This window comes from Camponotus floridanus, unplaced genomic scaffold (genome assembly GCF_003227725.1).
Source record: "Camponotus floridanus strain SB8 unplaced genomic scaffold, Cflo_v7.5 scaffold4, whole genome shotgun sequence".
NCBI classification, from domain to species: domain Eukaryota; kingdom Metazoa; phylum Arthropoda; class Insecta; order Hymenoptera; family Formicidae; genus Camponotus; species Camponotus floridanus.
Genome location: NW_020229547.1, coordinates 1,469,570 through 1,497,113, shown reverse-complemented (window position 1 = coordinate 1,497,113; position 27,544 = coordinate 1,469,570). Strand labels below are relative to the sequence as shown.

At 25.7% G+C, this 27,544-nt stretch overlaps 2 protein-coding genes across 3 annotated transcripts; both read right to left on the bottom strand.

Moving 5' to 3' along the window:
* Positions 1-110: 110 nt before the first annotated feature.
* LOC105253035 (mycosubtilin synthase subunit C) lies at positions 111-12,747 on the bottom strand. Of its 2 annotated transcripts, XM_025411558.1 has the most exons (14): positions 12,458-12,747; positions 12,297-12,364; positions 8,988-9,162; positions 7,957-8,232; positions 7,125-7,280; positions 6,422-6,648; positions 5,475-5,537; positions 4,428-4,638; positions 4,018-4,203; positions 3,650-3,846; positions 3,082-3,277; positions 1,537-1,900; positions 966-1,416; positions 111-509 (listed from the first exon to the last, which is right to left on the bottom strand). In XM_025411558.1, exons 3-14 carry the CDS (start codon positions 9,124-9,126, stop codon positions 369-371), a joined length of 2,607 nt encoding a protein of 868 aa, XP_025267343.1. In that variant the 5' UTR covers positions 9,127-9,162; positions 12,297-12,364; positions 12,458-12,747; the 3' UTR covers positions 111-368. The 2 variants fall into 2 exon arrangements, with proteins under 2 accessions (XP_025267343.1, XP_025267344.1); XM_025411559.1 differs by lacking the exons at positions 12,297-12,364; positions 12,458-12,747 and having other exon boundaries at positions 327-509; positions 8,959-8,996.
* Positions 12,748-19,098: 6,351 nt separating this feature from the next.
* Positions 19,099-26,921, bottom strand: LOC105253037. The gene is made up of 8 exons (XM_025411549.1): positions 26,649-26,921; positions 26,343-26,450; positions 25,759-25,904; positions 24,400-24,560; positions 23,863-24,021; positions 20,799-20,948; positions 19,891-20,311; positions 19,099-19,532 (listed from the first exon to the last, which is right to left on the bottom strand). Exons 1-8 carry the CDS (start codon positions 26,866-26,868, stop codon positions 19,281-19,283), a joined length of 1,617 nt encoding a protein of 538 aa, XP_025267334.1. The 5' UTR covers positions 26,869-26,921; the 3' UTR covers positions 19,099-19,280.
* Positions 26,922-27,544: the final 623 nt, after the last annotated feature.

The window sequence follows — 27,544 nt, the reverse complement described above, 5'->3', positions numbered from 1 at the left end:
ATAAATTTTCTATAATTACTTTTCGACAAAAATCTTATAAATAAGCTGTAAAATTACTACATTTTTTATACAGATGAATATGATAAATAAAAATTTTTTTTTTATCATGAAAATGAAATAATACTGAAGGAATAACAATTGCATTATGCTCATGACAAATAATATAAATAGTAGTTCAATTATGCGATTATTATTTGCGACATATTGTTTGCTGGTATTTGGAAAATAAAAAAAATGATATGAAAGAATGAAGATATGTGACGCCTTACTATGAATTAATGAATTATTAACAATTATGAATGTATTGATGAAAAATCGCAAATATGATGCTTTACTCGGAACTAATATTTTTATTTAAAAGACATTTTTTAGTTGATCATTTTTAATGAGCAAATTGTTACTTGACTGTCGGGGGCATTGCCGAAAGGTTTAATTCCATCAGGTGTCTCGTATTGGTTCACTTGATATACCAACAGTGTTTCATAATTATACACATCCGTATCAAGTTGCTGCATAAAGTTTACGTAAAAATATAAGTTAATAATTGTCTCAGCAATATGTTATATCTGAATCTATATAATTATCAATATTTTTTATATTAATAACTGAAGATTAATAAATGAAGCCTGCTTCAAACGTGATAAGACTTGAGACAGAATTTTATTTATAATTTTATAATGACAGAATTCTCTTATATGATATTACATTCTATGATATTATTTTCTATTCATAATTTTCTATAATTTGAGATAAAATTTGATACGAAATTTTATTTATCATTTTATGTGTAATATAAAAAAATTTATAAAAAATACAATATATCTCATATCAGGATACATTTATTAAAATGATATATCAAATTATAAATAGAATTCTGTCTTGAGTTTTATTGCGAGTTATATAGATAAATAGCTTAAGTATTCAAATTATAAAATTATGGATTTATTGTTGAATTTATCGTTTACCTGAGTGAGAGGATTAGTATTTGTAGTAAAAATTCCGGCGTATCCTTTTTGTTGAGCGAATTGTAAACAATACTCGTCCATCTGTCCTATCACCAAAACGTTTTCCGCGAAATTCAACTCCTTGTATGTTGCCATCATGAAATTATAAAGAATTTTACCCTTGTCTCTTGGTAATTTATTATTTCTTATCGGCTCTTCCAAGTAGTTGAGAAAGTCAAATATAATCGTTAATTTAGAGGTCAGTATTAGTTCAGGCTCGTCCCGAAGATCAAAGTTAAGGGTAATTCCGATAATTTTGCCATTCTGTGCCGATTTCATCACAAAACTCAAGCCATGTTCCACGAGAGGATTCCACATTAATTCCATCAGTTCTCGATAATCGGCTCTTGTTATGTTCGGCATTAACCATTGTTCCAAATCGGCTTTCGAATAAAAGCTCTCTGTGATTATTCTGCAAATATAAAAATATATTTGTTATTATATTTTTATTACTTTTTGCATATATGCATGTACACAAGAGTGCTATAGATATGTGTATATAAATTGACAACAAATTTTGAATGATACTTACTCGATCGCATCCTCCTTGTGACAATCACTTAACAATTCAAAGATATACGATTTTTGATCAATTATCTTCTTTAGAGGTTTTTCATCAGAAGATATGAGTTTCATGCGGTCCAATATTTCGGCCAGATTTTTTGCTGTAATAAAATCCGTGATACCAATCTGATAACCCTGGTCCCTTAACTTGGTTATAGTGTAAATGGAATTTAAGGAATTTCCTCCGAGTTCGTAGAAATTTGCATGCGAGGTTACTAGTGTACGACCATTACGTCCTATTATGGATGCGACAGTCCGAAAAAGAACTCGAGCTTTTGTAAGATCTTGATCTGACACACCACTGTAATCGCAATTCGTAGCAATGTCGTTTTCTGTAGAGTAAAATTTTCCATAAGTTTAATATATGTTAGCTAATAATAGTCTCCATTAAACAAATAGATTTTAAAATGATTTTTTATTTACTTATTTAAAAAATCGAAAGATAATTCATTCTTGGTATTCAAGTTTTTAAACTTTGAGAAAATAAGAATTATAAAACTTAAAAGTTTGAAATTTTTTCATTTATCTTGCTTTTCATTCTAAATTATAATTAATATATCATTTATTTACGAGAAATAATTAACAATTGGTATAACCGTAGAAATATACATACATGAAATGCATTAAGTTATATTAATTAGAAATTTATAAGGTAAAAACTAAATAACTCTTTCTTATAAAGATGTGTATTATGCTTGTATTATAATTTTTTTAAGAGAAAAAAACTTTCTTTAATTTTAATGTAAGCATAATTATTTTGCATTTGTTGAAATAACGTATGAAATTTAATTACTTAATGAAAGATATAAAGTGAATTTTTTTATTCTATATTGTCTTTTTAAGTCATTATTCTATTTTTCATCTAGTTATTGCAATTTATATTATAAGAGAGATTAAAAATATTATTCTAATCTCTTACAAGAAATCTACATACTAATATGATGCCAAAATAGAATGAAGAATATCTTTGGAGTGAAAAATCTCGGAGAACCGGTTTTCAATACATTAGTAATATGATTTCATGATGAACTTCTATATATGTGTATATATATAGATAATTTTTTTGTAATATCTCTGTTTTTACATCTAAAAATTTAAATACTTGTAAATATGTTAATGTAATTAATATCCCCAAAAACTTATCTTTTTAAAAAAAGATAAAAAAAGGCGCCAAGTTCATGCATTAATTGTATCCAATTGTCATATTGTCTACAAAAATAGTAATATATAAAAATATTGCCAACTAAGAATAAATTTTTATTCTTAGTTGGCGTAATTTTTTTATGTCACTACTTTTGTAGACAATATGATAGTTGAATACAATTAGTGCATAAACTTGATGCGACTCTACCGTGTCTCTTGATATTGATCAATTATGTATGTAATTAATATATTGATCAATTACATACGTAATTAATATATTGATTATTTACAAAAGTGATTAAGGAGATATATGATACACATATAATATTTTGTTTGACAAAATGTGATATCTATCATTAATTCGACATACCATTATTAGGGCAAAATGATTCATATTGCTTTAGCAATGTCTGTCGATCCGTTTTTCCATTGATTAAAAGAGGTATATGGTCAATAATAAATATTTGTGGTAACATGTATGGCGGTAACGTTCTTTGGAGGAAGCTTTCAATTTCCGAGCTAGATACAGTCGTATCATCAACGATGGTAACAAAAGCTATTAGCGCCTGAAAGAAAATGCAAAATATAAGCTTAATGTTAAGAAATTGATTAGTTTTTTCTCAATGAGAGACAATGCATATTTTTTCTAAAATATTGCAAAATTTTCCTTAGGGAAAAATGTTTAGATTTCGTAAAATTGTGTATACTATTTGGTGGAAAATCTATATTTATAAAGTTATATTTAAAAAGTTTTTCTAATATTCAAAATGATATGTGCGAACAGAAATATTAAAAATTAATTTTATATGTAAAATGATTAGAGAAGACTTTAATTTTTAAATGTTTAGATATCAGAATATGTTTAGATATAGGAATAATATAAAACAAGTTTTAAAACATTTTATTTTACTTTACGCGTATATACGCTATATATTTACCTGTGACAGTTCACCAGGCTTATGACAAAGAATTACGACCTTATCGATACCAGATAGCCTGGCGATTATTTTCTCGATTTCTGTAAGATCAACGCGATGACCTCTAATCTTAATCTGCGAATCCATTCGCCCTTCGTAAATTATCGAACCTTTGACGATTTTAGCATAATCGCCAGTACGAAAAATCTTTGGATATTCTACAAATGAATCAGCATATTTATTTGAAGTGTATACCAAAGAAATATAATACAATATAATAAGATATTTTGATTATCGCTTCTTTTTGCGAAAGAGATTACAAATGGGAATATTTGTAAGATACAGTAAATTCTTCAAGTTTAATATAGATTAGTATTTGATATTATTACGTTTTTTTATTTTTTCATCTAGTTCAATAGCGTAAGGATTGTCCAAAAATTTATGTGTGTCTCGTTCATGTATATAACCTGCGGCAAGATTCCTTCCTGCCACGATTAGCTCACCGACTTCTCCCTGAGGGATCAATTGCATGTCCTTGTTCACAAGATAAATTATGCAATTATCGATTGGCCTTCCTATAACAAAAGTCCGTTGAGCGATATAGATGTTGTCAGTAATAATTTTTTACGATTTTTTTATTAGCTACATTTCATCAGTTTACTAGAATTTCAGATATTAGAATGATATCAAGTCATTGTCATTTATTTTTTCATTAATTTGACAAAATTAATTAATTATAAAATTAATTATAATCAATAACATCAATTCTTAAATCATATTCGATAGATAAAAATTATACCTATTGGCACTTTCTCCATTCCTTGTAATTGTGCGCGGTTGCTTAAAAGGTAATACGTGACGTCACCCATAACCTCTGTGCTGCCGTAGAAATTAGCCAATATCTTATCTTTGTTGCTAAATGTAGCAAAAAACTGATCGGCCAACGCAACCGATAAAGTTTCTCCTGAACAGATCCAGAGTCTCAAGTGATCGAGAACATTGTCATTATTCTGCGCGAAGTAACAATAGAGATCATATGTTATAATTAAAATCAGGTTTCGTAGACGTACAGGATTATTTTTGTTTTATAAATTATATAATAACTCAGATGTTTCGATAATTAATGTATTATATTATATAGAAATCATACTACATTTTAACAAGACGCGAAAAATATAGATTATAAAGCTTAATTATAAAATTATCTACTTTATTTTTTAAATAATAATAAATTTGTGCAAAGTGATAATAGATAATTGCGCGTTTTTTTGCTAGAGACTTAGAAACATTAGTTTAATCTACATGTAATTTAATGTTTATAGAAGCATTGATTAATGAAAAATTTTTTCTTAATTACAAAGATTACGATCAAATATCACATTCATCACTTTGATTTAAAAGTCATCGATTTGTAAACAGACTTTGATTCAATTATATTTTGTTTCATACAAACATATTCTGTAAATTATTGAAATATGACTATCGCGAATAAACTTGTTGAACATGTGTTTCTGAAGTAAAACTGTCTTGTTGAAATGCCAAGAGTACAAGGTTATATGGAATTTTTGCCTTACCTCTAAGAGAAAAAGTAGGTAACGTTCTTGCGTTGCGTACTGTACATTGTAGATTATACTTATTTATATTTCACATGCAGAAACCTATGATTACTATCGCGAGTTAAAGATCCTATTTATTTTAATAATCAAGGATTAAAGAAAAAATATTAATCTTTACCTCTTATAGAATGTTGCATAAAACCAAAATTAAAATTCCAAGAAATTTATATATAATGTTACTTTATCTCTTAACAAAAAAATAAATGCGTAGAATGGAGTTGTATACTCACTCGTAGACCCAAATACATGAGTAATGAATGCAATAATGATGGCACAAGAACTAAGCGTTGTACCTGAAACATAGATGATATTTCGTGTTCCATGAATTATATCATGCGCGCATAAATTTAAAATATATCATAAACTTTGTAAGATTTTAAATTGTTTTTGATTAAAAATATATTTTTTTATTATTTTATAATTTGATTTATTCAATTCATTTCCAAATTATTAGAGTAAATAGTACGCTAATTACAAGTTTATTAATATTATTATCATATTATAAAAATAAATTTTCTGTACGATTATTTCTTTTAAAATATAGACGAACTATATATATATATATATATATATATATATACACAAAACCGTCTTATAAAATAACAATATTCAATTTAATTTATATTAAGAATTTTTTTTACATAAGATAATTTCTAATAAAAAATTTGCTAAAATGTAAAACTCTTTGACATGTTAGTGAGATTGATTTTAATAAAAAATACATAAAAATATAAATTGTATTATTTTTTTATGTATAAAAGATTGTATATTTATATAAGAGAAAAATTTTTAACTTTATAATAAATTCATAATATATAATCTTTGGAAAAATAATATATTGTAATAATAATAAATTTAATAATATAATATAATAATAAATTTACTTTGTTTTTATATTATACATTTTCAAAATGTATATGTATGTAAGTGCTTGTTCAATCAGATTTTTATGTGTGACAGATTTTTTGTTATAATTATAATAAATATATTAAAATTATATAATAAATATAATTTTATTCTTTTTGTAATTCTGTATCTACTTATAAGAGAACTATAATAATTCATTTTTATTTATAATAATCTCACAAATTATGTATCAAAGTTTTTTACACTTATTATAAAACACTCTATACTGTTGCAATTATTACGCAATAAATTAGTAAATTTTGAAAGTTACTTGATGCTTCTCTAAGAGTGGTACGAATCTCTCCGGATCTTTCGTCACGTTTTTTGGCACAATTACTAGTGTACGTCCCTGTAGAAGGGGTCCCCAAATCTCCGGAACACTATCGACGAATGTGAGAGCAGTCTTAAAGACGCATCGTTCTTCATTATTAACATATGGAAGCTCCCTCCATTGCCATTGTAAACGATTTAGTAAAGTAGCATGCGGTATAAGCACACCTTTAAAAAGATTATTACATGATATGATCAAGTGAGATGTGAATTAGGTAAGGTCATGGTTTCATAAAAATCTGAGTATGTTTCATAATTATGAACATATTTAATACATCATACATATAATGCAATCAGACTTTATATCGCAGATTTTATTTCAATTATTATAGCTATAAAAGTGCAACGATGCATGTACTTTTTTGCATCTGAATAGAGAATTGATTTTTTGTAAGAAAAATAATAATTTAATGACAGTTTTTTTTATTTGCCATATATCATAATGCTGTGAAACTATGTCATGTAATATTTATAGCATCTTAAGAATGTTCACGAATCAGTTTGCGATGAGAAAATAATTATGTATATACACATGTAATTTTGTATTTTATGAAAAATAATTATATTAGTGCTAATACATAAGTTCTTTTATATAAATTTTTTTTATAACGCGTATTGTATAATTAATACAAATGTGATGTTACCTTTTGGATCTCCTGTACTTCCGGAAGTATAAAGAACGATAGCAAGTTGGTTTGAGTATTTTTTGGTTTTTAATGTATCTTCTTGTTCTTCCCCAGCTTCTTTCAGAAGCTGTTCATATGTCACAATTGAAGCTTTCTCGTAAATTGATAAATTCGCTAAAAACGAAATATTTTTATCTAATTGTATGAGGAAAACCAAATTAATCTTACGCAGAAAATATTAATTCTTTGAAATTTATTATTTCGAATTATATCAAATTGGAATTACACATACACACACACACACACACACACACACACACACACACACACACACACACACACACACAATAAAAAAACAAAAACTCGAAGGCTTTTCGCGTGCAGTTTATGTCAACTAAATAATAAAATATATATGTTCTTTTACAAATTACGTATACTTTGAAATGGTCTATATAATTTCCAAATAATGTCACGTGAATATATGATTTTGCGCGAAAGGTATATATATATATATATGAACTATATATATATATACATATCATTTAAGATTAATCAAATATTTTCTTTGTCTTTCTCTTATTAGAATGTGGTCTTACAAATTAATTAATGAGTTCGTTTAATTATTTTATTTGTGCTTTTAAAAAAAATTAGAATTAAAACTCCATAGAAAGGAATCGAATTTGAATTAAGAATAAAGCAAAAGATGGATAATTAAGAAAAATAGAATTAAAAGTTTATTACTGTTAATAAAATCAAGTTTAAAAAAATCGAATAATAATTCTTTAATAATATTTATTTAGGACTTTTATGGAATCTAAAGAAAGTAACGTAAAAAAGTAAAATAATTTACCTCCTTCTTCGATCAACACTATCAACGGTTGTGCTTCTTCGAGAATGTATTTTGTTCTGGAAATCGGAAATTCTGCATCCAAAGGTAGGTAGGCCATTCCTGCCTTAAGTATACCAAGTAATACAGTTGGAAGGCGATGTGACATTTTCATGCAGACAGCCACCAATGATTGAGAAGTTGTTTCAAATTTTTCGTATTTTTGCAAGGCTCGTGCTAATCTATTGGTAATGTTATCTAATTCTTTGAAAGATAGCACATGTTCTTGATTGGTCTCATCTGTATAGGATTTTCAATTTCACGTTTATATTAAATCTTTTGATACAATATTTGCATTATGTGTTATTTAATAATTATTATTATTTAACATAGACAATTAAATTAATTTTGCATATATGTATTATTATTATTGTTACAATTTATGTTCAGATAGTCGATGAAGCAATTGTATTAGATAATTCTCATTTGGAATTATTCACACCACATTCTTTCTTATTGAATTACATGACATTATTTCAATCTAAATTGCGTATATAAATTGCGTGATGAATGAATGTCAAATTGGTTTTGTAATAAGAGATTCTCTTTTCTATAAATCCTATCGATATCCTATCCTATCGATTATCAATTATCTCAATTCACTCTCTCTCTTCTTGCAACATAACGAATACATAATACAAAATTATTTCTTTCTTTTATCATACAAAAGTTTTATCTTTTGCAAAAATATCATTAGGCACATTAATATTATCATTGATTTCCATATATACAAAATTCCATATATATACAAAATTTATAAATAAGTAGTATTAAATTTCATTGCTAACGCATTAATTTCATTATTAGACATTTCATTATTAAAACAGTTAATGTTAATTAGAATACACGTTTTTATATAACTTTTTATAGAAATTTTTATAGAACTTATAGCAATCATACTTTAGAATAACTTTTTAACAATTTCTGTTTTTTTGTGAAACAATATTGAGAAACAAAAGATCTTACCTTCGTAATATGTTGCAATTTGATCTTACCTTCGTAATATGTTGCAATTTGATTTTTATAAGTCATTGCTGTATAACTAAACAACTCGTGAACTAAATCTTCTTCCTTATTCTTTCCTAACTGGAAAGAATGACCTTTTAAAATGGATTGCTGCTGCAAAGTACCCATTTTCAAATATTCGAAGTAGCTCAGGTTTGCAACGAACTAAAATTTAATTTCAAATAAAAATTAAACACACATTTACAAATACGTATAATCATACATATCGTTTTTTGAGAAAAAGAGAAAAAGAAAGTAAAGCTTATTTGAAATATCTTTCTATAAGTCAATTTCTTTTATCGTACATTAAATTCTTTGTTCTATACATAGAAAATTCACACTTATTATTTACAAAAATTTTTAATGAGAAATTTCTCATGTATATAAAGATAAAAAATTGCAAATTTTATTGTAAAAAAAGATTTTGATTATAATATTAAATGTTAGTTGTGCGAAATAATTTTGTGTTCAAATATAATATACATCATGTATTGCAAATTTGCTAGTAAGACTGCAATTTTATCATGTATTGCAAATTTGCTAGTAAGACTACAATTTTAATTTGTATTGCAAATTTGCTAGTAAGATTGCAATTTTAATTTCAAAATTGGAGAATGGGTTATATATAATTTTTGTTTCCATATGATATTTATATTATTTTTTAATGTAAAATGTATAACACAATTGCGATAATATAAAGTATTATCTCTTCAGGGGGGTAAAGAGGGTGTTATAGAAGTCTCAAACCAAGAGAATCTATATCTTGGCATATACACCAAGTAAAATATATGTATAAATATGTCTTGTGCACGTCTTAAAAAAAAAAAAAAAAAAAAAAATTTTTTTCGCGAACAATTAATGTTTGAAAAAAAAAAAAAAAAAAAAAAAATACGCAATACCATCCGCGTTTTTAGGCTCTTATCGCTCGTTTCATAATTATCATGTTGTGAAATACAGAGCCGTATTCTTTATCAATTTATTTAGAACTATACGCCGAGCTAAAAAGATCGTGTTCTCATTATTTCCATAGATTAATAAAAACGGACAGGAGAAGTGTCGGTGTGGGGCTGAATAGTTCAGTGGTAAGAGCAGTCGCGCGACAAGCGAAAGACTCGGGTTCGATTCCTGATTCAGCGACTTCACCCCGATATTTTTCCTGTCCACATCTCTTCAGGGGGGTAAAGAGGGTGTTATAGAAGTCTCAAACCAAGAGAATCTATATCTTGGCATATACACCAAGTAAAATATATGTATAAATATGTCTTGTGCACGCCTTAAAAAAAAAAAAAAAAAAAAATTTTTTTCGCGAACAATTAATGTTTGAAAAAAAAAAAAAAAAAAAAGAATACGCAATACCATCCGCGTTTTTAGGCTCTTATCGCTCGTTTCATAATTATCATGTTGTTAAATACATAGAGCCGTATTCTTTATCAATTTATTTATAAAGTATTATATTTCGAAAAATTACTAATAATTAATAAGTATTAATGATTGAACAAAAAGCAATAATAATTTCAAATTGATAAATATAACTCTGTTTTAAGATTATATCGCGCAATAATTCTCAGAATGATGTGCAAGAATAGTAATAATGATTTTACTATTCTGAAATATGTTAATGTTTATTACTCAATCTATTTATATAAGATTTGCGTTATACGCCTAATCAATTAGCGATTCCTCACACACATACACACATAAAATTATTCAAACAGTTCTCACAAAAATATATGATTACAATTTATATTGCAAGATAAACATTAATCTGGCTACTACAAGAACAGCTTATTTGCATTCTTGGAATATAAACATCAATATTAGTCAATATTATATTAAAGTATATATTGGAGAACTTCATATGAAATGCTGTTTCCATGAAAGTATATCGTAACCATGTTATTGACGAAAAATTTAAAAAATACCAGAATTCTTGTCTTGAATCTATGGAGACAAAGAAAAAAATTTCAGAGATAGATTGTTCACGATTGCACACGTCAAAATTATGCGTACGGTACTAATATCGCTCTTTGCATATATTTAACGCTAAGTGATATATATTAGATTAGATTAGATTTTACATGAAAGCGTTTTTATATTATTCATATATCATTTATATAGCGTTAAATATGCAATTGATGTGGAAGATGCAATATTAATATTGTATACGCGAATCGTTTAATTATATGTTCAATAATAATATGTTCAATAATACAAGATATCCTTTAAATATTTCAAAATTTAACAAGAAGCAAAACAATCTTGATGAATTATTCATGTAATTCATCACATCCTGTTAATAATAATATTAATGATAATTATATTATAATTAATAATAATATTATTGAATTCAGAAAATTTGTTTTTTTTCTCAAGTATCCTGCATGATTCGGGAAAGTAATAATTTTTTTTTATTAAAATTAAGTTTTTTTTTGTTAAAAAAATATTTGAAGTAACATATACTAATTTAAAGTGTGTGTGTGTGTGTGTGTGTGTGTGTGTGTGTGTGTGTGTGTGTGTGTGTGTGTGTGTGTGTGTGTGTGTGTGTGTGTGTGTGTGTGTGTGTGTGTGTGTGTGTGTGTGTGGTGTGTGTGTGTGTGTGTGTGTGTGTGTGTGTGTGTGTGTGTGTGTGGTGTGTGTGTGTGTGTGTGTGTGTGTGTGTGTGTGTGTGTGTGTGTGTGTGGTGTGTGTGTGTGTGTGTGTGTGTGTGTGTGTGTGGTGTGTGTGTGTGTGTGTGTGTGTGTGTGTGTGTGTGTGTGTGTGTGTGTGTGTGTGTGTGTGTGTGTGTGTGTAACATATATACAGGGTATCCCCAATTTAAATGTCAAAACTTCGAGAGTGTGTAGAGGACCGATAAATTAAGAAAAAAAATTCTTTCGAGTTTTGTTCGTTTTTGATCCATTTTGAAGAAACTTGCAAAAGAAGAAAGGTTTGTGTTTATTTATTTTAAATATTATATTATTTTATTTTTTTGTAAAATTATATTTGAATATGGTTTTATTAAACGTTTTAACTATATAAAAATAAATTTGCACAAATTATATATTTTTATAATATCTAATTTAGAAAAATATCTGAAACACAAATTATAATATATAGTTTTCATGTGAAAAATATAATTATTCCGAATATCTTCTTCTCTTTTTTCTATTTTTGAAAAATATTTTTGTATAAATACTTATATACTTGATATTATTTCTATAATATTACACTACAGCTAAACAGCTATTTTTAAGTTCATACATTATTAGTACATCGCAACAAATAGCCTTCAATACCGTATTATGCCGGCACTCACTTACCTTGTCACTCCCTTCTGTTTTCCTGTTTAATTCCTAGCTCAATGAAAGAACAGCTTTACGTCGTCACACTGCCGAACAAAATATGATATTATAGTTATGCTTTTACTTATATATGTTTATATTCTTTTTTTTCTTTTGTCAACCAAACACTGATACTCCACTTAGATATTTTCACGTAGGCGTATGTCTCTCACATTAATTCTTCTTATATTCTTTCTTTACTTTTGTGGCTCTTTTCTTCCCCACTCGGTTCCTTCTTTTCCAGTTATTCCGGTTATTATTATTAAGTATTCCGGTTTTCGCTATTTTTATTTCGTTATTTTCTGATTATTTTGTAAAACAACTCGAATAATTTTGTGCGATGCCAGGCAAGTTGTTCGCTAAGTCGTATTCAGCGCGACCATAGTATTTGACTTGTGACCAAGAGAGAATGCCTCCTTCGGTTAATACGTGTACTTTTATATAGAACCGGCCAGGAGGAACTAAATTGTTGGTTATCCCCCTTACTGCCGCTACTATGACCTCCATGTTTCTTTGCATTTATCATTTTGCCCACCGTCTTCTGGGATCACCGATACGTCAACATGAACATGAGCTAAATTTTTTTCTCAAGTATTCTGCATAATTTGACATCATAGACGTTAAATTATGCAGAATACTTGAGAAAAAAATTATTTATTATTCAATCTATACACGTCTTAAAGACCTTTAAGACGTCTTTAAGATGTCTTTAGATCAATCTTGCTACCTGGGTATATTTCCCAAGTATGTCAGTTTCCAGATTAATTATTTTGAAATATGATTATACGTTCTCTTAATGTGTTTTATTATATAATATTATTATTATTATATAATATGTAATAATTTAATAACAGGTTATAATAATAATAATATATTGATAATTATTAAATTATAATAGAAGTTTATTACTTTATGTTTTATACATATATATGCAGAAAATTAATTTTGCATTATGATAATTTTTGATGTCACTCGCGATTGGCTTTATAATTATGAGTTATATATATATTACGTAAAGCGATAGGTTTTAAGGTTTTAAAAATTACTTGGACAGTCACATGGACCAATCATCAAGATTAAACTCAACCGAGCATATGCATTTTAAATTGAACACTAAGTTAATTATATGCAGAAGAGCAATAAAACGATATGATTGCGTCATGTAAAATTATAAGTTAGTTTTTAGTATTCTCAAAACTATTAAAATAATATAATGATATAATCAAAGATAATATAAAGGATCTTGCTTACATAAAAATCTGAGACCAGCAGATATAATTTTTTTTAAATATGTAATTTGAATCTAAAGAAAAGTCAATCTTTCTTATATAATAAGAATACGTATATGTAGTAACACAATAATACGTAATTAATACATTGTACTTTAGACGATATCAATTCATTGAACAGTTATGTATAACATTTACTTATATTTTGCATATATAACTTTAATATTATGCAACATTATATATGTATACTTTGCATATAGAATATGTTTAACGTATGATTCAATACGAAACTAGTCGATAAATATTAGATCTATAAATACTAGATAATACGTCTATAAATACTAGATAATAAATTACGATCAAAAAATATAATATATAATAATAGAAATAATAGTAAATAAGATATCCAATATAGGTTTCAGAATAAAACAAATAACAGTTTTTTTGTCGAAAATATATTAACTCAGAAAGAACATCATCTTTCGCATGTATCTGACATTATCTGTCTGGGATTTCCAGGTTGAAAGTTTCAATGAAAGATATCTTTTTAGATGTTTTGAATTTCCTACAGAAATATATATATATATATTTTATTCTTTAAGATCATAATCATAATAGAATCATATGATGATTAATACATGACATCATAAAAATAACGACGAATTATTAATTAATATTAATAATTAATAATTTAATATAGTTTATTAATAATAATATAATAATAACAGATGTTAAAGCAACGTTTTTTTTTACTGTTTTACGAGATTATAGTAAAAATTGCAGTTATCAGTTATTTACTTATCAGTAAATGAAATTCTTGTATTTTTGTGTAATTATTTTATTTTGTATGACACATACAAAAGTATAAAGAAACATCACAGCACAGATAAATAATTACTTTTCTGAAGTTTTATAGCATTAACTTTTTTTTAAGGAAGGATATTTTCCTTGTTTTTACCACGAATGTAGTCGGACGAGTATTTATTAGAATAATCAATTTTGCATTTTGCTGCAACGTTATTAGTCATCTAGTTCACAAGCTCGTGCCAATGTGATGACAAGGAAGAATCCAAGATAACGAGACGTTCATTTTCCTATTGCATCGCAATCTTTCTATTGCCACAATGAATGCAATCAATAAAAATTTACATAAGTTAATCCTGAAAAAATTAAAATTTTTAATACATCTTTTTATTAATAAAATGTACAATTTTGTACTCGCAATATAGAAATTGGATTCTATTTTAAAATTTAAATAATTTTTTATTTTAAAAATTTTTATCAGAGATATATTTTTTGAATTTACATCAAAAGAATCAATCAAATATCTATTGCAAATAATTTTTTCTAACATTTCTAAATCTTTATAATGTACAATGTTATGATATACAATATTTAAAAATTTTTTGAATATTTTTTTATTTTTGTTCTATCGATTTTAAGAGAAATACACTAATTTAACTAAAAAACGATAGGGACGATAAACAAATAATATAAGTATTTCATTTGTAATGCTATGATATTTTATATAACTATCTACAAAGTTTGTTGAACCCGAGAGAAAAGCAACAGAACTCAAGGTCTACGCTTACTTTCATGTTTCATCAAACATTGTCCTCAATTATTTAATGCGGTAAAAGAGAATTCTTAATCGCAATATAAAATATTTACATATTTGTTGTCTCTCCCTTTTTCTGTCTCTTTCTCTCTTTCTCTCTCTCTCTCTCTCCCCCCCCTCTCTCTCTTTCTCTCTGCAACAGTTAATTAATTAATATAATATTATATTAAAGTAACAATTTAATTATTAATATTTATTAATAAAAACCTTACATTTTTATGATTTTGCAATATATATAAAATACTATTTATACAATAATGGAAATTATATTTAGGATTTAACAATATAGAGAATGTTTCATTTTTTTGTTTTTTTTCGTTTCTCTTTCTCAGATACTTGGTTATTCACTTTTACGTGATATTTGCGAATCGCATTACACCTTCATGGCAAGGGAATTCCAATGCGATGGCTCTTGGCCAGATCAGCCTGAGCATTTTCCCATGACGCATGTCGATTCTCCGAGTATTTATTACGCCCGTTTCAAGTATTTGTTTAGGAATTGCGAATATTTTCAAACGTATTTTCAAAGAAATGCGTAAGTATTGCTTCGTATGATGCACATGCAGTGAAAGGATGAAGAACAGGTTGTATTTTTTTATTACTATACTGGATGCACTTGTATTACCATGATATGATCGTCAGCAGGCCTGATGATCCCGTTAAATCCCGTTAATTCCCGTTAATTGAAGAATTGATCTGTAATAAGGCAAAGTTGCAGCCAGAATATCTAATATCTTATATATAGCAAAATTATATAAAAAAAATAATTATTACATTAAAAAAATATAAAAACATTATACATATAAATAATCATATTATTGTTATTTAAAAAATCTCAATATGTATTACAAAACCAAATATGTATATTCTGTCATATATGCATGTGATTATTATATAAATATTAATAAATGTTAATCCTATAGATTCGGTTTATATCTTATTAATTCAAACAGAAGTCTTTCACAAACTTCTAAGTTTCAAAAGTATTAACAAATAACATCTTAATTTTAATATTTTATATATATATATTTTTTCATAAATATCAAATAATATATAATAATATGTAGTAGAAAGATATGTAGTATAAATATCAAATAATATATAATTTTCTAATTAAAGATTTAAATTATTGTAAAATACATAATATTGAATATTATTAAAAAATGTAAAATAGTCTATCCTTCCAAAAAAAACCTTACAAAGGTAAAAAAAATACGCCAAGTACATAAAAAATATTCCACCTTGTATGCAACAAAACGTTTAATAAAAAAAATAGCCTTATAATAAATAATTTATAAAAATTTTCCCTCAAAAAATATATGTAATTTTCCTAAAAAAATCAAAACTAAATATGAAATCAATGATTAATTAGTCAAGTACATTGAAGCAATTGATAGGGATTTGTAATTTGAAATATTTGTCACAAATTCAATCTTGCATTTATATATTAGATTCTCGACAAAATAAAAATGATTTTCAAAATAAGTTCCAAGTAAATTTGAAACTAAAAAAATTAAGACCAAAACAACTTACAAAATCTCGGGTCGTATTATAATTCACATATTTCTATAATTGAAATTAATTACAGGTATATAATTCGCAAACTTTGTAAAATTATATGTATTATAATGTGACCCGCTTGAGGGGCAAATTCTCTTGGCGTGTGTGCGTGCAAGCATTGTACGTGAGATACTGGAAATGAAGGAAGAAAACGAAAAATGTCACAATTCTGATATTTGATCATCATTTCTCAGGATTGATTGCACCGATTTTGTTCAAACAGGTCGCAATCGAAAGCATATATTCACATTTTATAATAAAAGTGTCGTTAGATTTTTGATTACGGCTTTAGTTTATTAAATATCTTAACCGAAAGTTTACTTGACGCGAAATTCTGGATAAGGTACTTGGATAAGGTAGCACCGTGTCGAGAGCAGTGACTCTCAACTCAATGCTTGGAACTCAATGCTTGGACTTGTTCTTTATGTACTTGGCTATCACGTCACTTGATGAATGTTTGTAGAGTAACTATGTTTCTTATTATGTTCAATTATATTGTCTCATAAATTATCATAATATTTAACATAAACATTGTAATATGCGGCGAGAAAAATTTTCTATTTTTTATTAACAAGATAAAAGTTCTTTCTATTAGAATACATAAGTTAAACACATTCTTATGATCTTATTTTCTTATCCCATAAGTATCTGTTTTATATTTCGTAAAATATTTTTCCAAAATATTTTTAGCTATTTTCTATGTTTACAGTTAATCCATTTTAAATGTAAAAGATTTTTATATGTTATTATAATAGGATTATATCTTGTTATATAAATGTATAAAATATAGAATAGAAAAGAAGATAGTTGAAAAACGAATTAACTAATAGTTTATATATGTTTATATACGTGTATGTCGTATTGTATATACATACATACATATATGATATGCGAATATTCGCAATTTTCTGTCCTTCTTGACTGAGGAAGAGCATTGCTATGCAAATTGCAATGTATTCGCATGACTTTTCGTGGACCGATATTTGATTATTTTGAATGGTTGCTACAATGTGCATTAGATGGATGTTTTACGTGTTACACAACATAGATTGATTGATCATTTTATTGCGTCAAGTGGCGAGAACAATAGCTCGCCTGTTCAGTCAGGCATAACCCCATTTTACCATCTTAATCTATCACATCCGTGGCAATCTTACCCTCTATTATGTGACACGGGCTTTTATGTGCCGGAAGTTTCACTTTATTTTGTTGCGATTATTAATTTTGAAGAAAGACGAAGGCTAATTTTTGCAAACGCATATCGTGAATCGCGCGTTGAATAATTGCATGATAACGGCAATAAAACTTTAGTCCCTAATTTATAACACATAACAATACATGATAGTATGTTATATTTATTTAACATAAAAATGATATATAAGTGAAAATTTTATAAAATACATATAAAAAAAATAATGCGACATGTAATGGAAATTTAGTAATATATTATAATTTCAACAATAATATAGTAAATTAATTGATTGCAAAGCTTATATTAATTATTAATACACAAAGATACTTTAATAATTTAACCTTTTCTTTCTCTCTTTGTCTCTCTTTCTCTCTCTCTCCCTCTCTCTCTCTCTCTCTCTCTCTCTCTCTCTCTCTCTCTCTATCTATCTATCTATCTATCTATCTATCTATCTATCTATCTATCTATCTATTTCTCTCTACAGATTAGTGATTTAGTATTTTATTTCTGCTACTAATTAATAAAAAATTGCATTTTTTAAAGCTTTTTTATCTAAGCGACATAAGTCTTATGGTGCTCATATAATGATAAAAATGCGGTGCTCTTTGTTTGTGTTTTATTCTAAAAATTAATTAATATATTATAAATTAATATATTATTATAATTAATATGTTATTCATTTATATACATAATTATATAAATATAATTAAATTAATACCATACAAATATATATACATGAAAATCATTAAATTTTATTAATTAGATATTAATAAAAAATAAAAGATAAATAACTCTTTCTTAAAGATATATTATATACATAGTTATTATTATAAATAAAGTATGCGTGTGTAACAGAGATTTAATTGCAACTTTTATAAATATTATTTTTTTGTATATTACGAGATAAGGGAATTATATCACTTATATATATATATATATATATATATATATATATATATATATATCGTAATTTTATTTAATTTTATTATTTCAGTAATAATATATTATCTAATTTGTAATTATTAGAATATGAATACGGCAAATAATTACGACAAATAATACTACCAAAATTTTCAATTGTTAAAAAATCTAAATACATTTTAACAAATTACACATATAACTAAGATTTTATGTTATGATACAAATAAAGATTTTGTTATAAATATTTGAATGATTAAATTATCGAGATAAAGCGATACATTATGATACATGTTACAAAGCAACGCATAATAATAAGTCTACATGTTAATAATTATTTTCGCTTCATATTGTTGTTTTAGCTATTTAAAAATCTCTATCTCTTATTCAGAATATTTGCTTAATCTACTGTTTATATGATTCATTAGTTTTGACGCTTTCAAAATTTAAACGCTTTTCTCGGATATGGTACTCCTTTCGCTGTTCGTCCTTTGTGGAGTGCGCAACACTCGCTGGTTGCTGGTAGTTATAGTTGTAGATAGCGTCCTGTCGTTTCCCATTCTCCTCAGGCTAGTATTTCTATCCAAATAATCTTTATCCTTAGGACATCTCGGTCCGTTTATGTTCACGTAGACAACGTAGACCGCAAAGATTCCTACCAGGAACATCGCAACTCCTACGCCGCTTATCGTATATACCTGTGGTCAACGAAAATAATATTGTATATTTGCTTTGGTTTTTCCGTCTAAAGGAACATTTTTGAGAAAGGAGTTTTCAAATAATTTCCTTTTTTTGCTGAAATACTAATTCTTTCCATAGTGCAGAAAAAAATTAACTTTTGCTACACTTGTGAAAGATTGTATATAATTTAAAAAAAATTATAATGTATTAAGAACGCAAGAAAGAAAATTTTTAAAAAATTTTGAAATTTTTTCTACATATGATTTGTTATAAAGAAATAAGATTGATATACAGTTCTTTTTGAGATTGTATGGCGTTTTAAAAAAGCATTAATTTCATCACTTATGTAACTACTCTTGTAGAACGAAACATCACCATTGTCCACCACTCGTTATCATCCATTCCCGAAACAAGGATCGCTTCGCTATCTTCTTCGTGTAGCTTTTTGATTTCCTTGATTACCATGGCACATCCTGTTAACGATTCATTTTCTTGATTCAGAAATCTCCTGAACGTATATGGTATGGCTTCATCGTCATTTTCATGGTTTTCTTCAATTTCTTCTACATTGCTTTTCTCCTTTTCGTCCCATTTGTTCTCACCCCAGTAAACTTTCGCCTTGTTTTGGCGAACGATGACACTATCTAGACGCTCTAGATTACTTGTTCTCGTCTTTACAGATAGATCGAGAAATCTCGATGCTGTTTGCAATTCCGTGTTGTATTTCAATAACGTGTTCGATACTACGTCATTCCAATCCAGAGGCTTTATTTGACTCTTACATTTTTTATTTTTGCTGTAAAATAATTATATTTTGATGGATACTTTGCATTGTAAATCATAATCTAATAAATTACTTTATGTAATAAAGCTCTACTATGTATTTTAAGAAAAATTTTATTTGATTAATCTTATTTCAATATTAAATTACTTTATAATTGTTTTTTTGTTTTTTTTTAAATTTAAAAAAGAAAAAAAGTAAATTATTCTAAAATTAATTAAATAAAATTAATCAATTAAAATGATTGATACACTGATTAATTATATATATAGTCAAAAATATGAAAAAATTATATTAAAACATAATGATTCTTTAATTACATTATTGAATATATGGTTAAATTTTTAATTATAGAAATAAGATGATTGAGATTTGCAATTATTTAGTCATTGACATAAGTTGTTATAAGCTTATTAAATCAGTTTTTAATTTATTATATTTGTCTTGCAAAATTGTTTTTTAGTTTTGTTATGAGATAATCACTATTAGAAATTTCACTCACCATAACTCTTTTAAAGCCTTCACGTAAATTTCTATGGCATTTTGTAACCATCTGACTTGTCTCAGATCCTCGGCATTGTATTTTCTAGAACTGTTTTTAAGCATCCATTCTGAATTTTTGACTCTCCATTCTAGATCGTTAATTAGATTTCTGATGAAAAAGAATTTATGAAATATTTTTATATTATATATAAAAAATATTATTTTTATAAAAAATTGTTCAATGTAATATATTTAACTCTATTAAACATGTACACATGGATATTAACATACAGTCTCTGGTGTCATTTTTTGTGTACAAGTGGAGCGGATTATATGGTTTGTACCAAGTAAGAAAGTCCTCTATCGTTTTGCAATAATTAATAGAAAATTGATTTTTTAAAAATAAACTAATTCGCATGAGCATAAACGGCGAGAAGAGAGTTCACTGTTATACAGGTGCTAGGTGTGTGATGAAGAATTTGAATTAATAATTAAATGTTTAATTAATAATCAAACGTTTTATAGCATAGCAACGACCTAGATAATAGAAATGTTTGTTCTTGCCACGCTCTTATATTTATTTGTGCCGATTTTTTAAAATTAATTTCTCGTTATTGTGATCATATATTATCAATGATTTCATACTCGATCTGCGATTTGATTTCAACTTAAGCATACTACGAATTCATTAAATAATTCATTATAATAATTAGTATTCTATGCTTCCACGGAGTTATTTTATTTTATTTTTTCTGTTGTAATATTCAAATAATTTTTAATAATAATACATGGCTATTGAATATGATAAAGTATATTGCAACTTTGCATATACATATTAATACTGTGTATTAATATGTATATGCAAAGTTGCAATATACTTTATTCAATAGCCAGTTCATTATAAAAATATAGAAGAAAAATATAATTGATATTGCAAACAAGTATTTTAAATAGATTGTATTTTCCAAGTGATGATTTTACACTTCTCTATGTAATGTAGGCATAATAATTAAGTCCATAATTAATTAATTTTATCTTTTTCTAGAAATGAAACAAAGAATGCAGTTAATATTTTTAACCTTTTGTTATAGAATTAGTAATGAAACATTTAATTATGTAATGTGCCTAGCAATTGTGTAACAGTGAACAGTGAATGTGTCTCTTTGGTACGGTTATATTCGTATAGATTAGCCAATTTTTTCGAAATAATTTCTTATTAATTATTTTATAAATCGCGCAAATAGTAGAAGATTTCTATTCGGTTTAATCCAGTCTATTTACGTTTAGATAATATTGTTATTATCGGGTAATATATATATATATATATATATATATATATATATATACATTAATTGGAATACACAATATATATATATATATATATATATATATATATATATATACATATATTGCGTATTCCAATTAAATAATATATTTATTTAATAATGTACCTATATTTTTATTATGTCGAAAATATTTAGTAATATATAGAAAAGAATAGAAAATTAATATCAAATTTTTCTTGATAATTTCTTAAAACTGAAAGTAAAAAAATATTATGAAATTATTGAATCATATTTAAAAGAAGAAACAAATTATTGAATTATATTTAAAAGAAAAAACAATGGTTGCTGTTTCTAGAGTACAAATACCTGGTGAGTTAAAAAAATTAAAATTCCCAATTGTTAATTATTAATTAAGAGTTTTGAAGACAAAAACATTGCTAATATAATTTTATAACTATAGAAGGATTTTATTTTAAAAGAGATGAATATTACAATTTAGAAGGAGAGTTGTGTATATTAAAATTTTTTTTTTACATCTAATCATAAATAAGTGTTAATTGTGTCAGACACATATATATCTTCATGTATATTATCTTCATATATGTTTATCGTATTACTATTTATAAAATGGCGTACTATTCATTTATATATGATAATGAGATTTCTCTGCATTGAGTGACCTCGGCGCGACTATTGTTCCAGAGAATGAAACGTTAAAATGCTGGGAAAAAAGCAACAGTTCCGGTAATTTTATCGCGAATTATCGAGGATTCTTAACCTCAATTGAGTTTCACACTTTCGATGGAAGTAGAAATCGTGTTTCCAGATATATTTATATATGACATCTTTTAGACGCATCGTATCAGCACACGATACGATGTGATACAATTAATATAAAATTACTATGCTACATAAATCTATAATTGAAACATTAAAATACTGGAATGTTAACGGTCATAATAACATTAAGACCACTAATAATGTTGAGAAATAAACGCGTGTTTTTAATGAGAAACTTCCGCAATGCTTTTGCTAGTAATGAATTATTACGCCACACTGGATATGGATAATAACATAAAAATTACATTTGATCAATTATACATAATACGGTCGTTTTAGATTTCAATTACATTGAAATCTACTGTAATTTATGAAGGATAATTTTCTGTACTCAATTATTCGTCTCTACGTAATCGCAATCAATGATTCATGCACATAATACTTCGTTGAGGTGCAGTTTGTGATTAATAATAAAGCGGTATTAGTACAAATAGTAGAACAACACTGCCATTAGATATTTATGCATATTTAAAGCTGTTTAAATTTATTATTTATGTGAAGTTTATTACAAATAATTACAGATATAATTAAGTCCACAATTATATCTGTAATGTAATTATTTATTAATGTAATTCTTTATCATCTGTAATATAATCATTCATTACATCTTTAATGTAATTTTATTGATTTTACACACATGCAATATCCATTTAAACTTAAAAGTAGACCAAGGGGGATATACTCTATTCTATGAAAATTTTTCTATGATAATATATATATATATATATATATATATATATATATATATATAAGAAAATCTATTTCTACACTTACATTAATACTTTTTAAGTATAATAATTGTTTAAATTATTTAACTGAAATATAACATCTCATTTGAAAATATTTTATTTAAAAAAAAATGTGGAGTTTTTATATTAGTACAAATATATTTTTGTTTCAAAATTAATTAGACATATACAAATTAATTTTGTTGTGGAATTTTTTATTAATAATTACCTAGAATCTTCCAAGAATAGTACAGTGTTAGTTGATTTTATGCGATTTAAGTAATCTTTTAAATTTTCCTCGCTGATAATTAGTATAGTTGCGTTGATAGACTCGTTGAAAAATTTCTCTTTCGGTTTTCCAATGTGTACAATATGGGATGTATAATCTATGTATATCGAAATTACGATAAATTTACGATAAATTACAATATATATCACAAGTTTAATAAAATCTTATGATTTTTATATGAATGTAATACTTCTGAATATATCTTTGTTGTTTTATTAACAATTAGTATATACAAAAGATGTCACGAATAGAATCTATTAATTATGCTATTATATCTACGTTATGCAATATTTTGGTGGACAAATCTTCAAAATTATGATTTGAATCTTAATTGTTTTAAAATATAATATGACCATTGAATAATTTATTATAATTTTGACATTTTAGTATTTTAGAATTATTTTCTAATTTATATTACATATATGTTGTTAAAGCATATCGCAGAATTTTTTGCAATTAAAATATAATTTCATATCTTCCTCATCATTATCGTGAACCATGACGCATAAATTCTTAGCAATGGCATTTATTGTTAATGTTTTTGCGATATTTTGTATGTCATCATCGTTTTCATTATTAATGTTAGCTACTAACGTGAAGGACTTCCACTTTAAGATTTCTATCATTCTCAAGATTCCCTACAAAAAAATAAGTTTCAATTTTTTAAATATTTATTAATATAAAATTGTTCAATAAGATTTAAATAATTTTTTAATTTTATTTATTTATGTTCTATTTGTATAATAAATAATAATTTAAGTAAATGAATGAATTTAAATAAATGAAATAGAATTTTTGACACATTTAGTAATTTTCAATAAATAATAGTAAAAAGTTTTAATAAATAATAGTATTTTTTCAACTATAATTATTATACCGATTAATATTAACAAGTATTAAATATTTAGTTTTGAATATATTATTTATATTTGCTAAAAGATATTATCAATAGACGTAATATTTAAATAAAATTATGTTTATAACAAAAAAAGTGAATATGTGCAAGTATTATAATATTAAAATAAATTTATGATAAGTGATTTATACTTGAGTAAGAATTGTAAAAAATATGTATATTTTTATACTCTTTGTACGTATATTAAGTACACTTTATTATGCCAATAAAAGACTTAATAGTTATTTGCTATTAAATTAATGCCGGCATTTTTTGCGATTAACTTGTCTGACTTATGTTCACTCGACATAACGATTGTGAGATTTTATATATAATATTTTATATATATTTAGCAACTCATAATTTACAACTCATGACATAAAAAGAGTTCTATAAAACTCTATTAAAAATAGACAGAAAGAGAGAGAGAGAGAGAGAGAGAGAGAGAGAGAGAAAGAGAGAGAGAAAGAGAGAGAGAGAGAGAGAGATAATATTATTTATTTTATTCATTATTTATCGATTTTAATGCAAATATATTTAAATAAATATAAAGATATCTCTATGTGTATATATATTAATATATAAAAAATTGTATTATGAGCATATTAGTTTAAATATATTAGAAATAAAACTAATTGTGACAAAATAATAATTAGATGCAGTATTACAAATAATCTTATTATAAATAATCTTAATACTGATGTAAGTGATTAAAAGCATATTTCGATATTATTCTGACATTTTTATATGCTTGCGTAACGATTCATGTTATTATCGCATTATGTAAAAATTATAATAAGTTTAACATCACAAGTTAGCTACTTCAATCATAGATATCATAGATTGATGATAGATTTCCATCTTCGATTTACAGAATGAAGTTTTGAGACTTTTAATAACCAACAACATTAAGAATATCATTTTTAATTAATGATAAATACCTGTACTAGATAAGAATTTGTTTCTTCCGTCAAAGAATGCAAAAATGGAGAAATCGATGGTTTCTTGACGATATGTGGCACTTTCAATATCGAAGTCACTTTATGTACTGCTTCAGTATTAATCATAGTATTCGGTCCAATAATACCTGAATAATTACCAGACATATGTAATCAGACATATGTATAAATCGACTGATACAAGTATTTTTCTAAGAAATACAAGCTTTATGCATATAGTATATTATTATATTTCGTTTATTATTATATATATTTTATAAGAATATTTTATTTTATATAAATAATTAAAAATAATTATACTGTATAAACTAACAAAATCAATAAAGTCCTGAATATTATTATATATAACAATAAAACTAAGAGATAATAAAATTTTTATATGTTTTATTTCCGCTCTATTTATCTCGCGTTCAGCTCTGATTAGCTCAGTTTTTTATTATCTTATATCTTATAGAAATTAATTTATAAATTTAAGTTAAAAACATGTTGATAAATTGGTTATTTATTACTAGCTTTAGATGAAGAAATTAATGTCGCGAAGACTATACTGTCGAAGAGATCCTTACCCAAGTAATAAGGTGGATGCAAACAGTTGATATTTGCCCATACGAGGGCCTTCATCATCGCTTTCAAAACGCCCGTTATACTTCCGCAAGTATCAAAAACACTAATTCCTATAAATAGTTTGTTTTATTTTTAATTTTTTTAAACAGTATTCTATTTTGCTTTGTATTATTATCCAATGCCTAATTAATCAAATGTTTGTTTCTAATTAATTAATATTAGCGAGGAAAGGTATTCGATCATGGAATCATTCATATAGAGTCATATATACAGAATCATTCATTACTTCGTATTATTTCAATTTTTACCGATTTTAAATCCGTCAGTTTTGTTATTGTGAATCTCGGCGAGAAGTTTGGCAGCCTCATAAAGTGTAACGCCTTTCATCGACAGTTTTGTGCACGATGTATCGTCATGCACACTCGTCAAAAGTGAAATTTGCGCGGATTCGCTACATTCTGTGCGTGTACCGCAAGTACACGCAGCGGCTATCACAAGGATTACGCACCAGATTCGTGAGAAGTTCATGTTTTGATTAAATGAATCGATATTTGATAAATTTTTCCGAATTTTTAAAATTAAAAATAATTGTAAATGCTTTCTTTCTCTTTTTTATAATTTCTTATTACAAAGAGAGTTTAATACGAATATTTTAATATTGATAGTGAATGATCAAAATGTTACCGCGCACAGTATGATTTATTTTTTATGAAATAATTATAAAATTTTTTCTTTGATTAATCATAGTTAGTATAATTAAATTCAAAAATTATAAATTCACCAGTTTTACATAAACGATTCTATCTCTGTTTTTAATTATTCATTCAGGTCAGTCTTATAATCATGTGTTTACAGTTTTATTTGTTAATCATATCTGAAAGGTTATATAATGCCATTATTAATTGTGTAATAAAAATGTAAGGCATTGAAAATTATTCTATCATATAAACACAATTACAAACAAAGTTTTATGTATGCAAAGTATATTATTGTAATATACAATAATATTCTTTTTAAAACGTATAAACAGTTTAGTATCAAAGTGTCACGTTTCTTACTACAAAAATTTCACTAAACTATCTGTCTCAAGTGCAAACCCTGATATTAAATTCTAGAAGCTCTATAAGCTCATCGCATATATTTTGCGAATTTGTAAGGTTTTAAACATGACATGACTCGAATGACAGAAGTTCTCAGCATTTAT

What these genes read in the sequence shown, in the direction of transcription:
- LOC105253035 (XM_025411558.1), bottom strand. Translation starts at nt 9,126, where the DNA reads ATGGGTACTTTGCAGCAGCAATCCATTTTAAAAGGTCATTCTTTCCAG. An exon ending in ATCATTTTGCCCTAATAATG is followed by an intron (nt 1,901 to 3,081) that starts GTATGTCGAATT and finishes TTTACTCTACAG; the next exon opens with AAAACGACATTGCTACGAAT. An exon ending in CACAAGGAGGATGCGATCGA is followed by an intron (nt 1,417 to 1,536) that starts GTAAGTATCATT and finishes TTATATTTGCAG; the next exon opens with AATAATCACAGAGAGCTTTT.
- LOC105253037 (XM_025411549.1), bottom strand. Translation starts at nt 26,868, where the DNA reads ATGAACTTCTCACGAATCTGGTGCGTAATCCTTGTGATAGCCGCTGCG. An exon ending in AACTGACGGATTTAAAATCG is followed by an intron (nt 26,451 to 26,648) that starts GTAAAAATTGAA and finishes AACTATTTATAG; the next exon opens with GAATTAGTGTTTTTGATACT. An exon ending in CTATTCTTGGAAGATTCTAG is followed by an intron (nt 20,949 to 23,862) that starts GTAATTATTAAT and finishes CTTTTTCATCAG; the next exon opens with AAATCTAATTAACGATCTAG.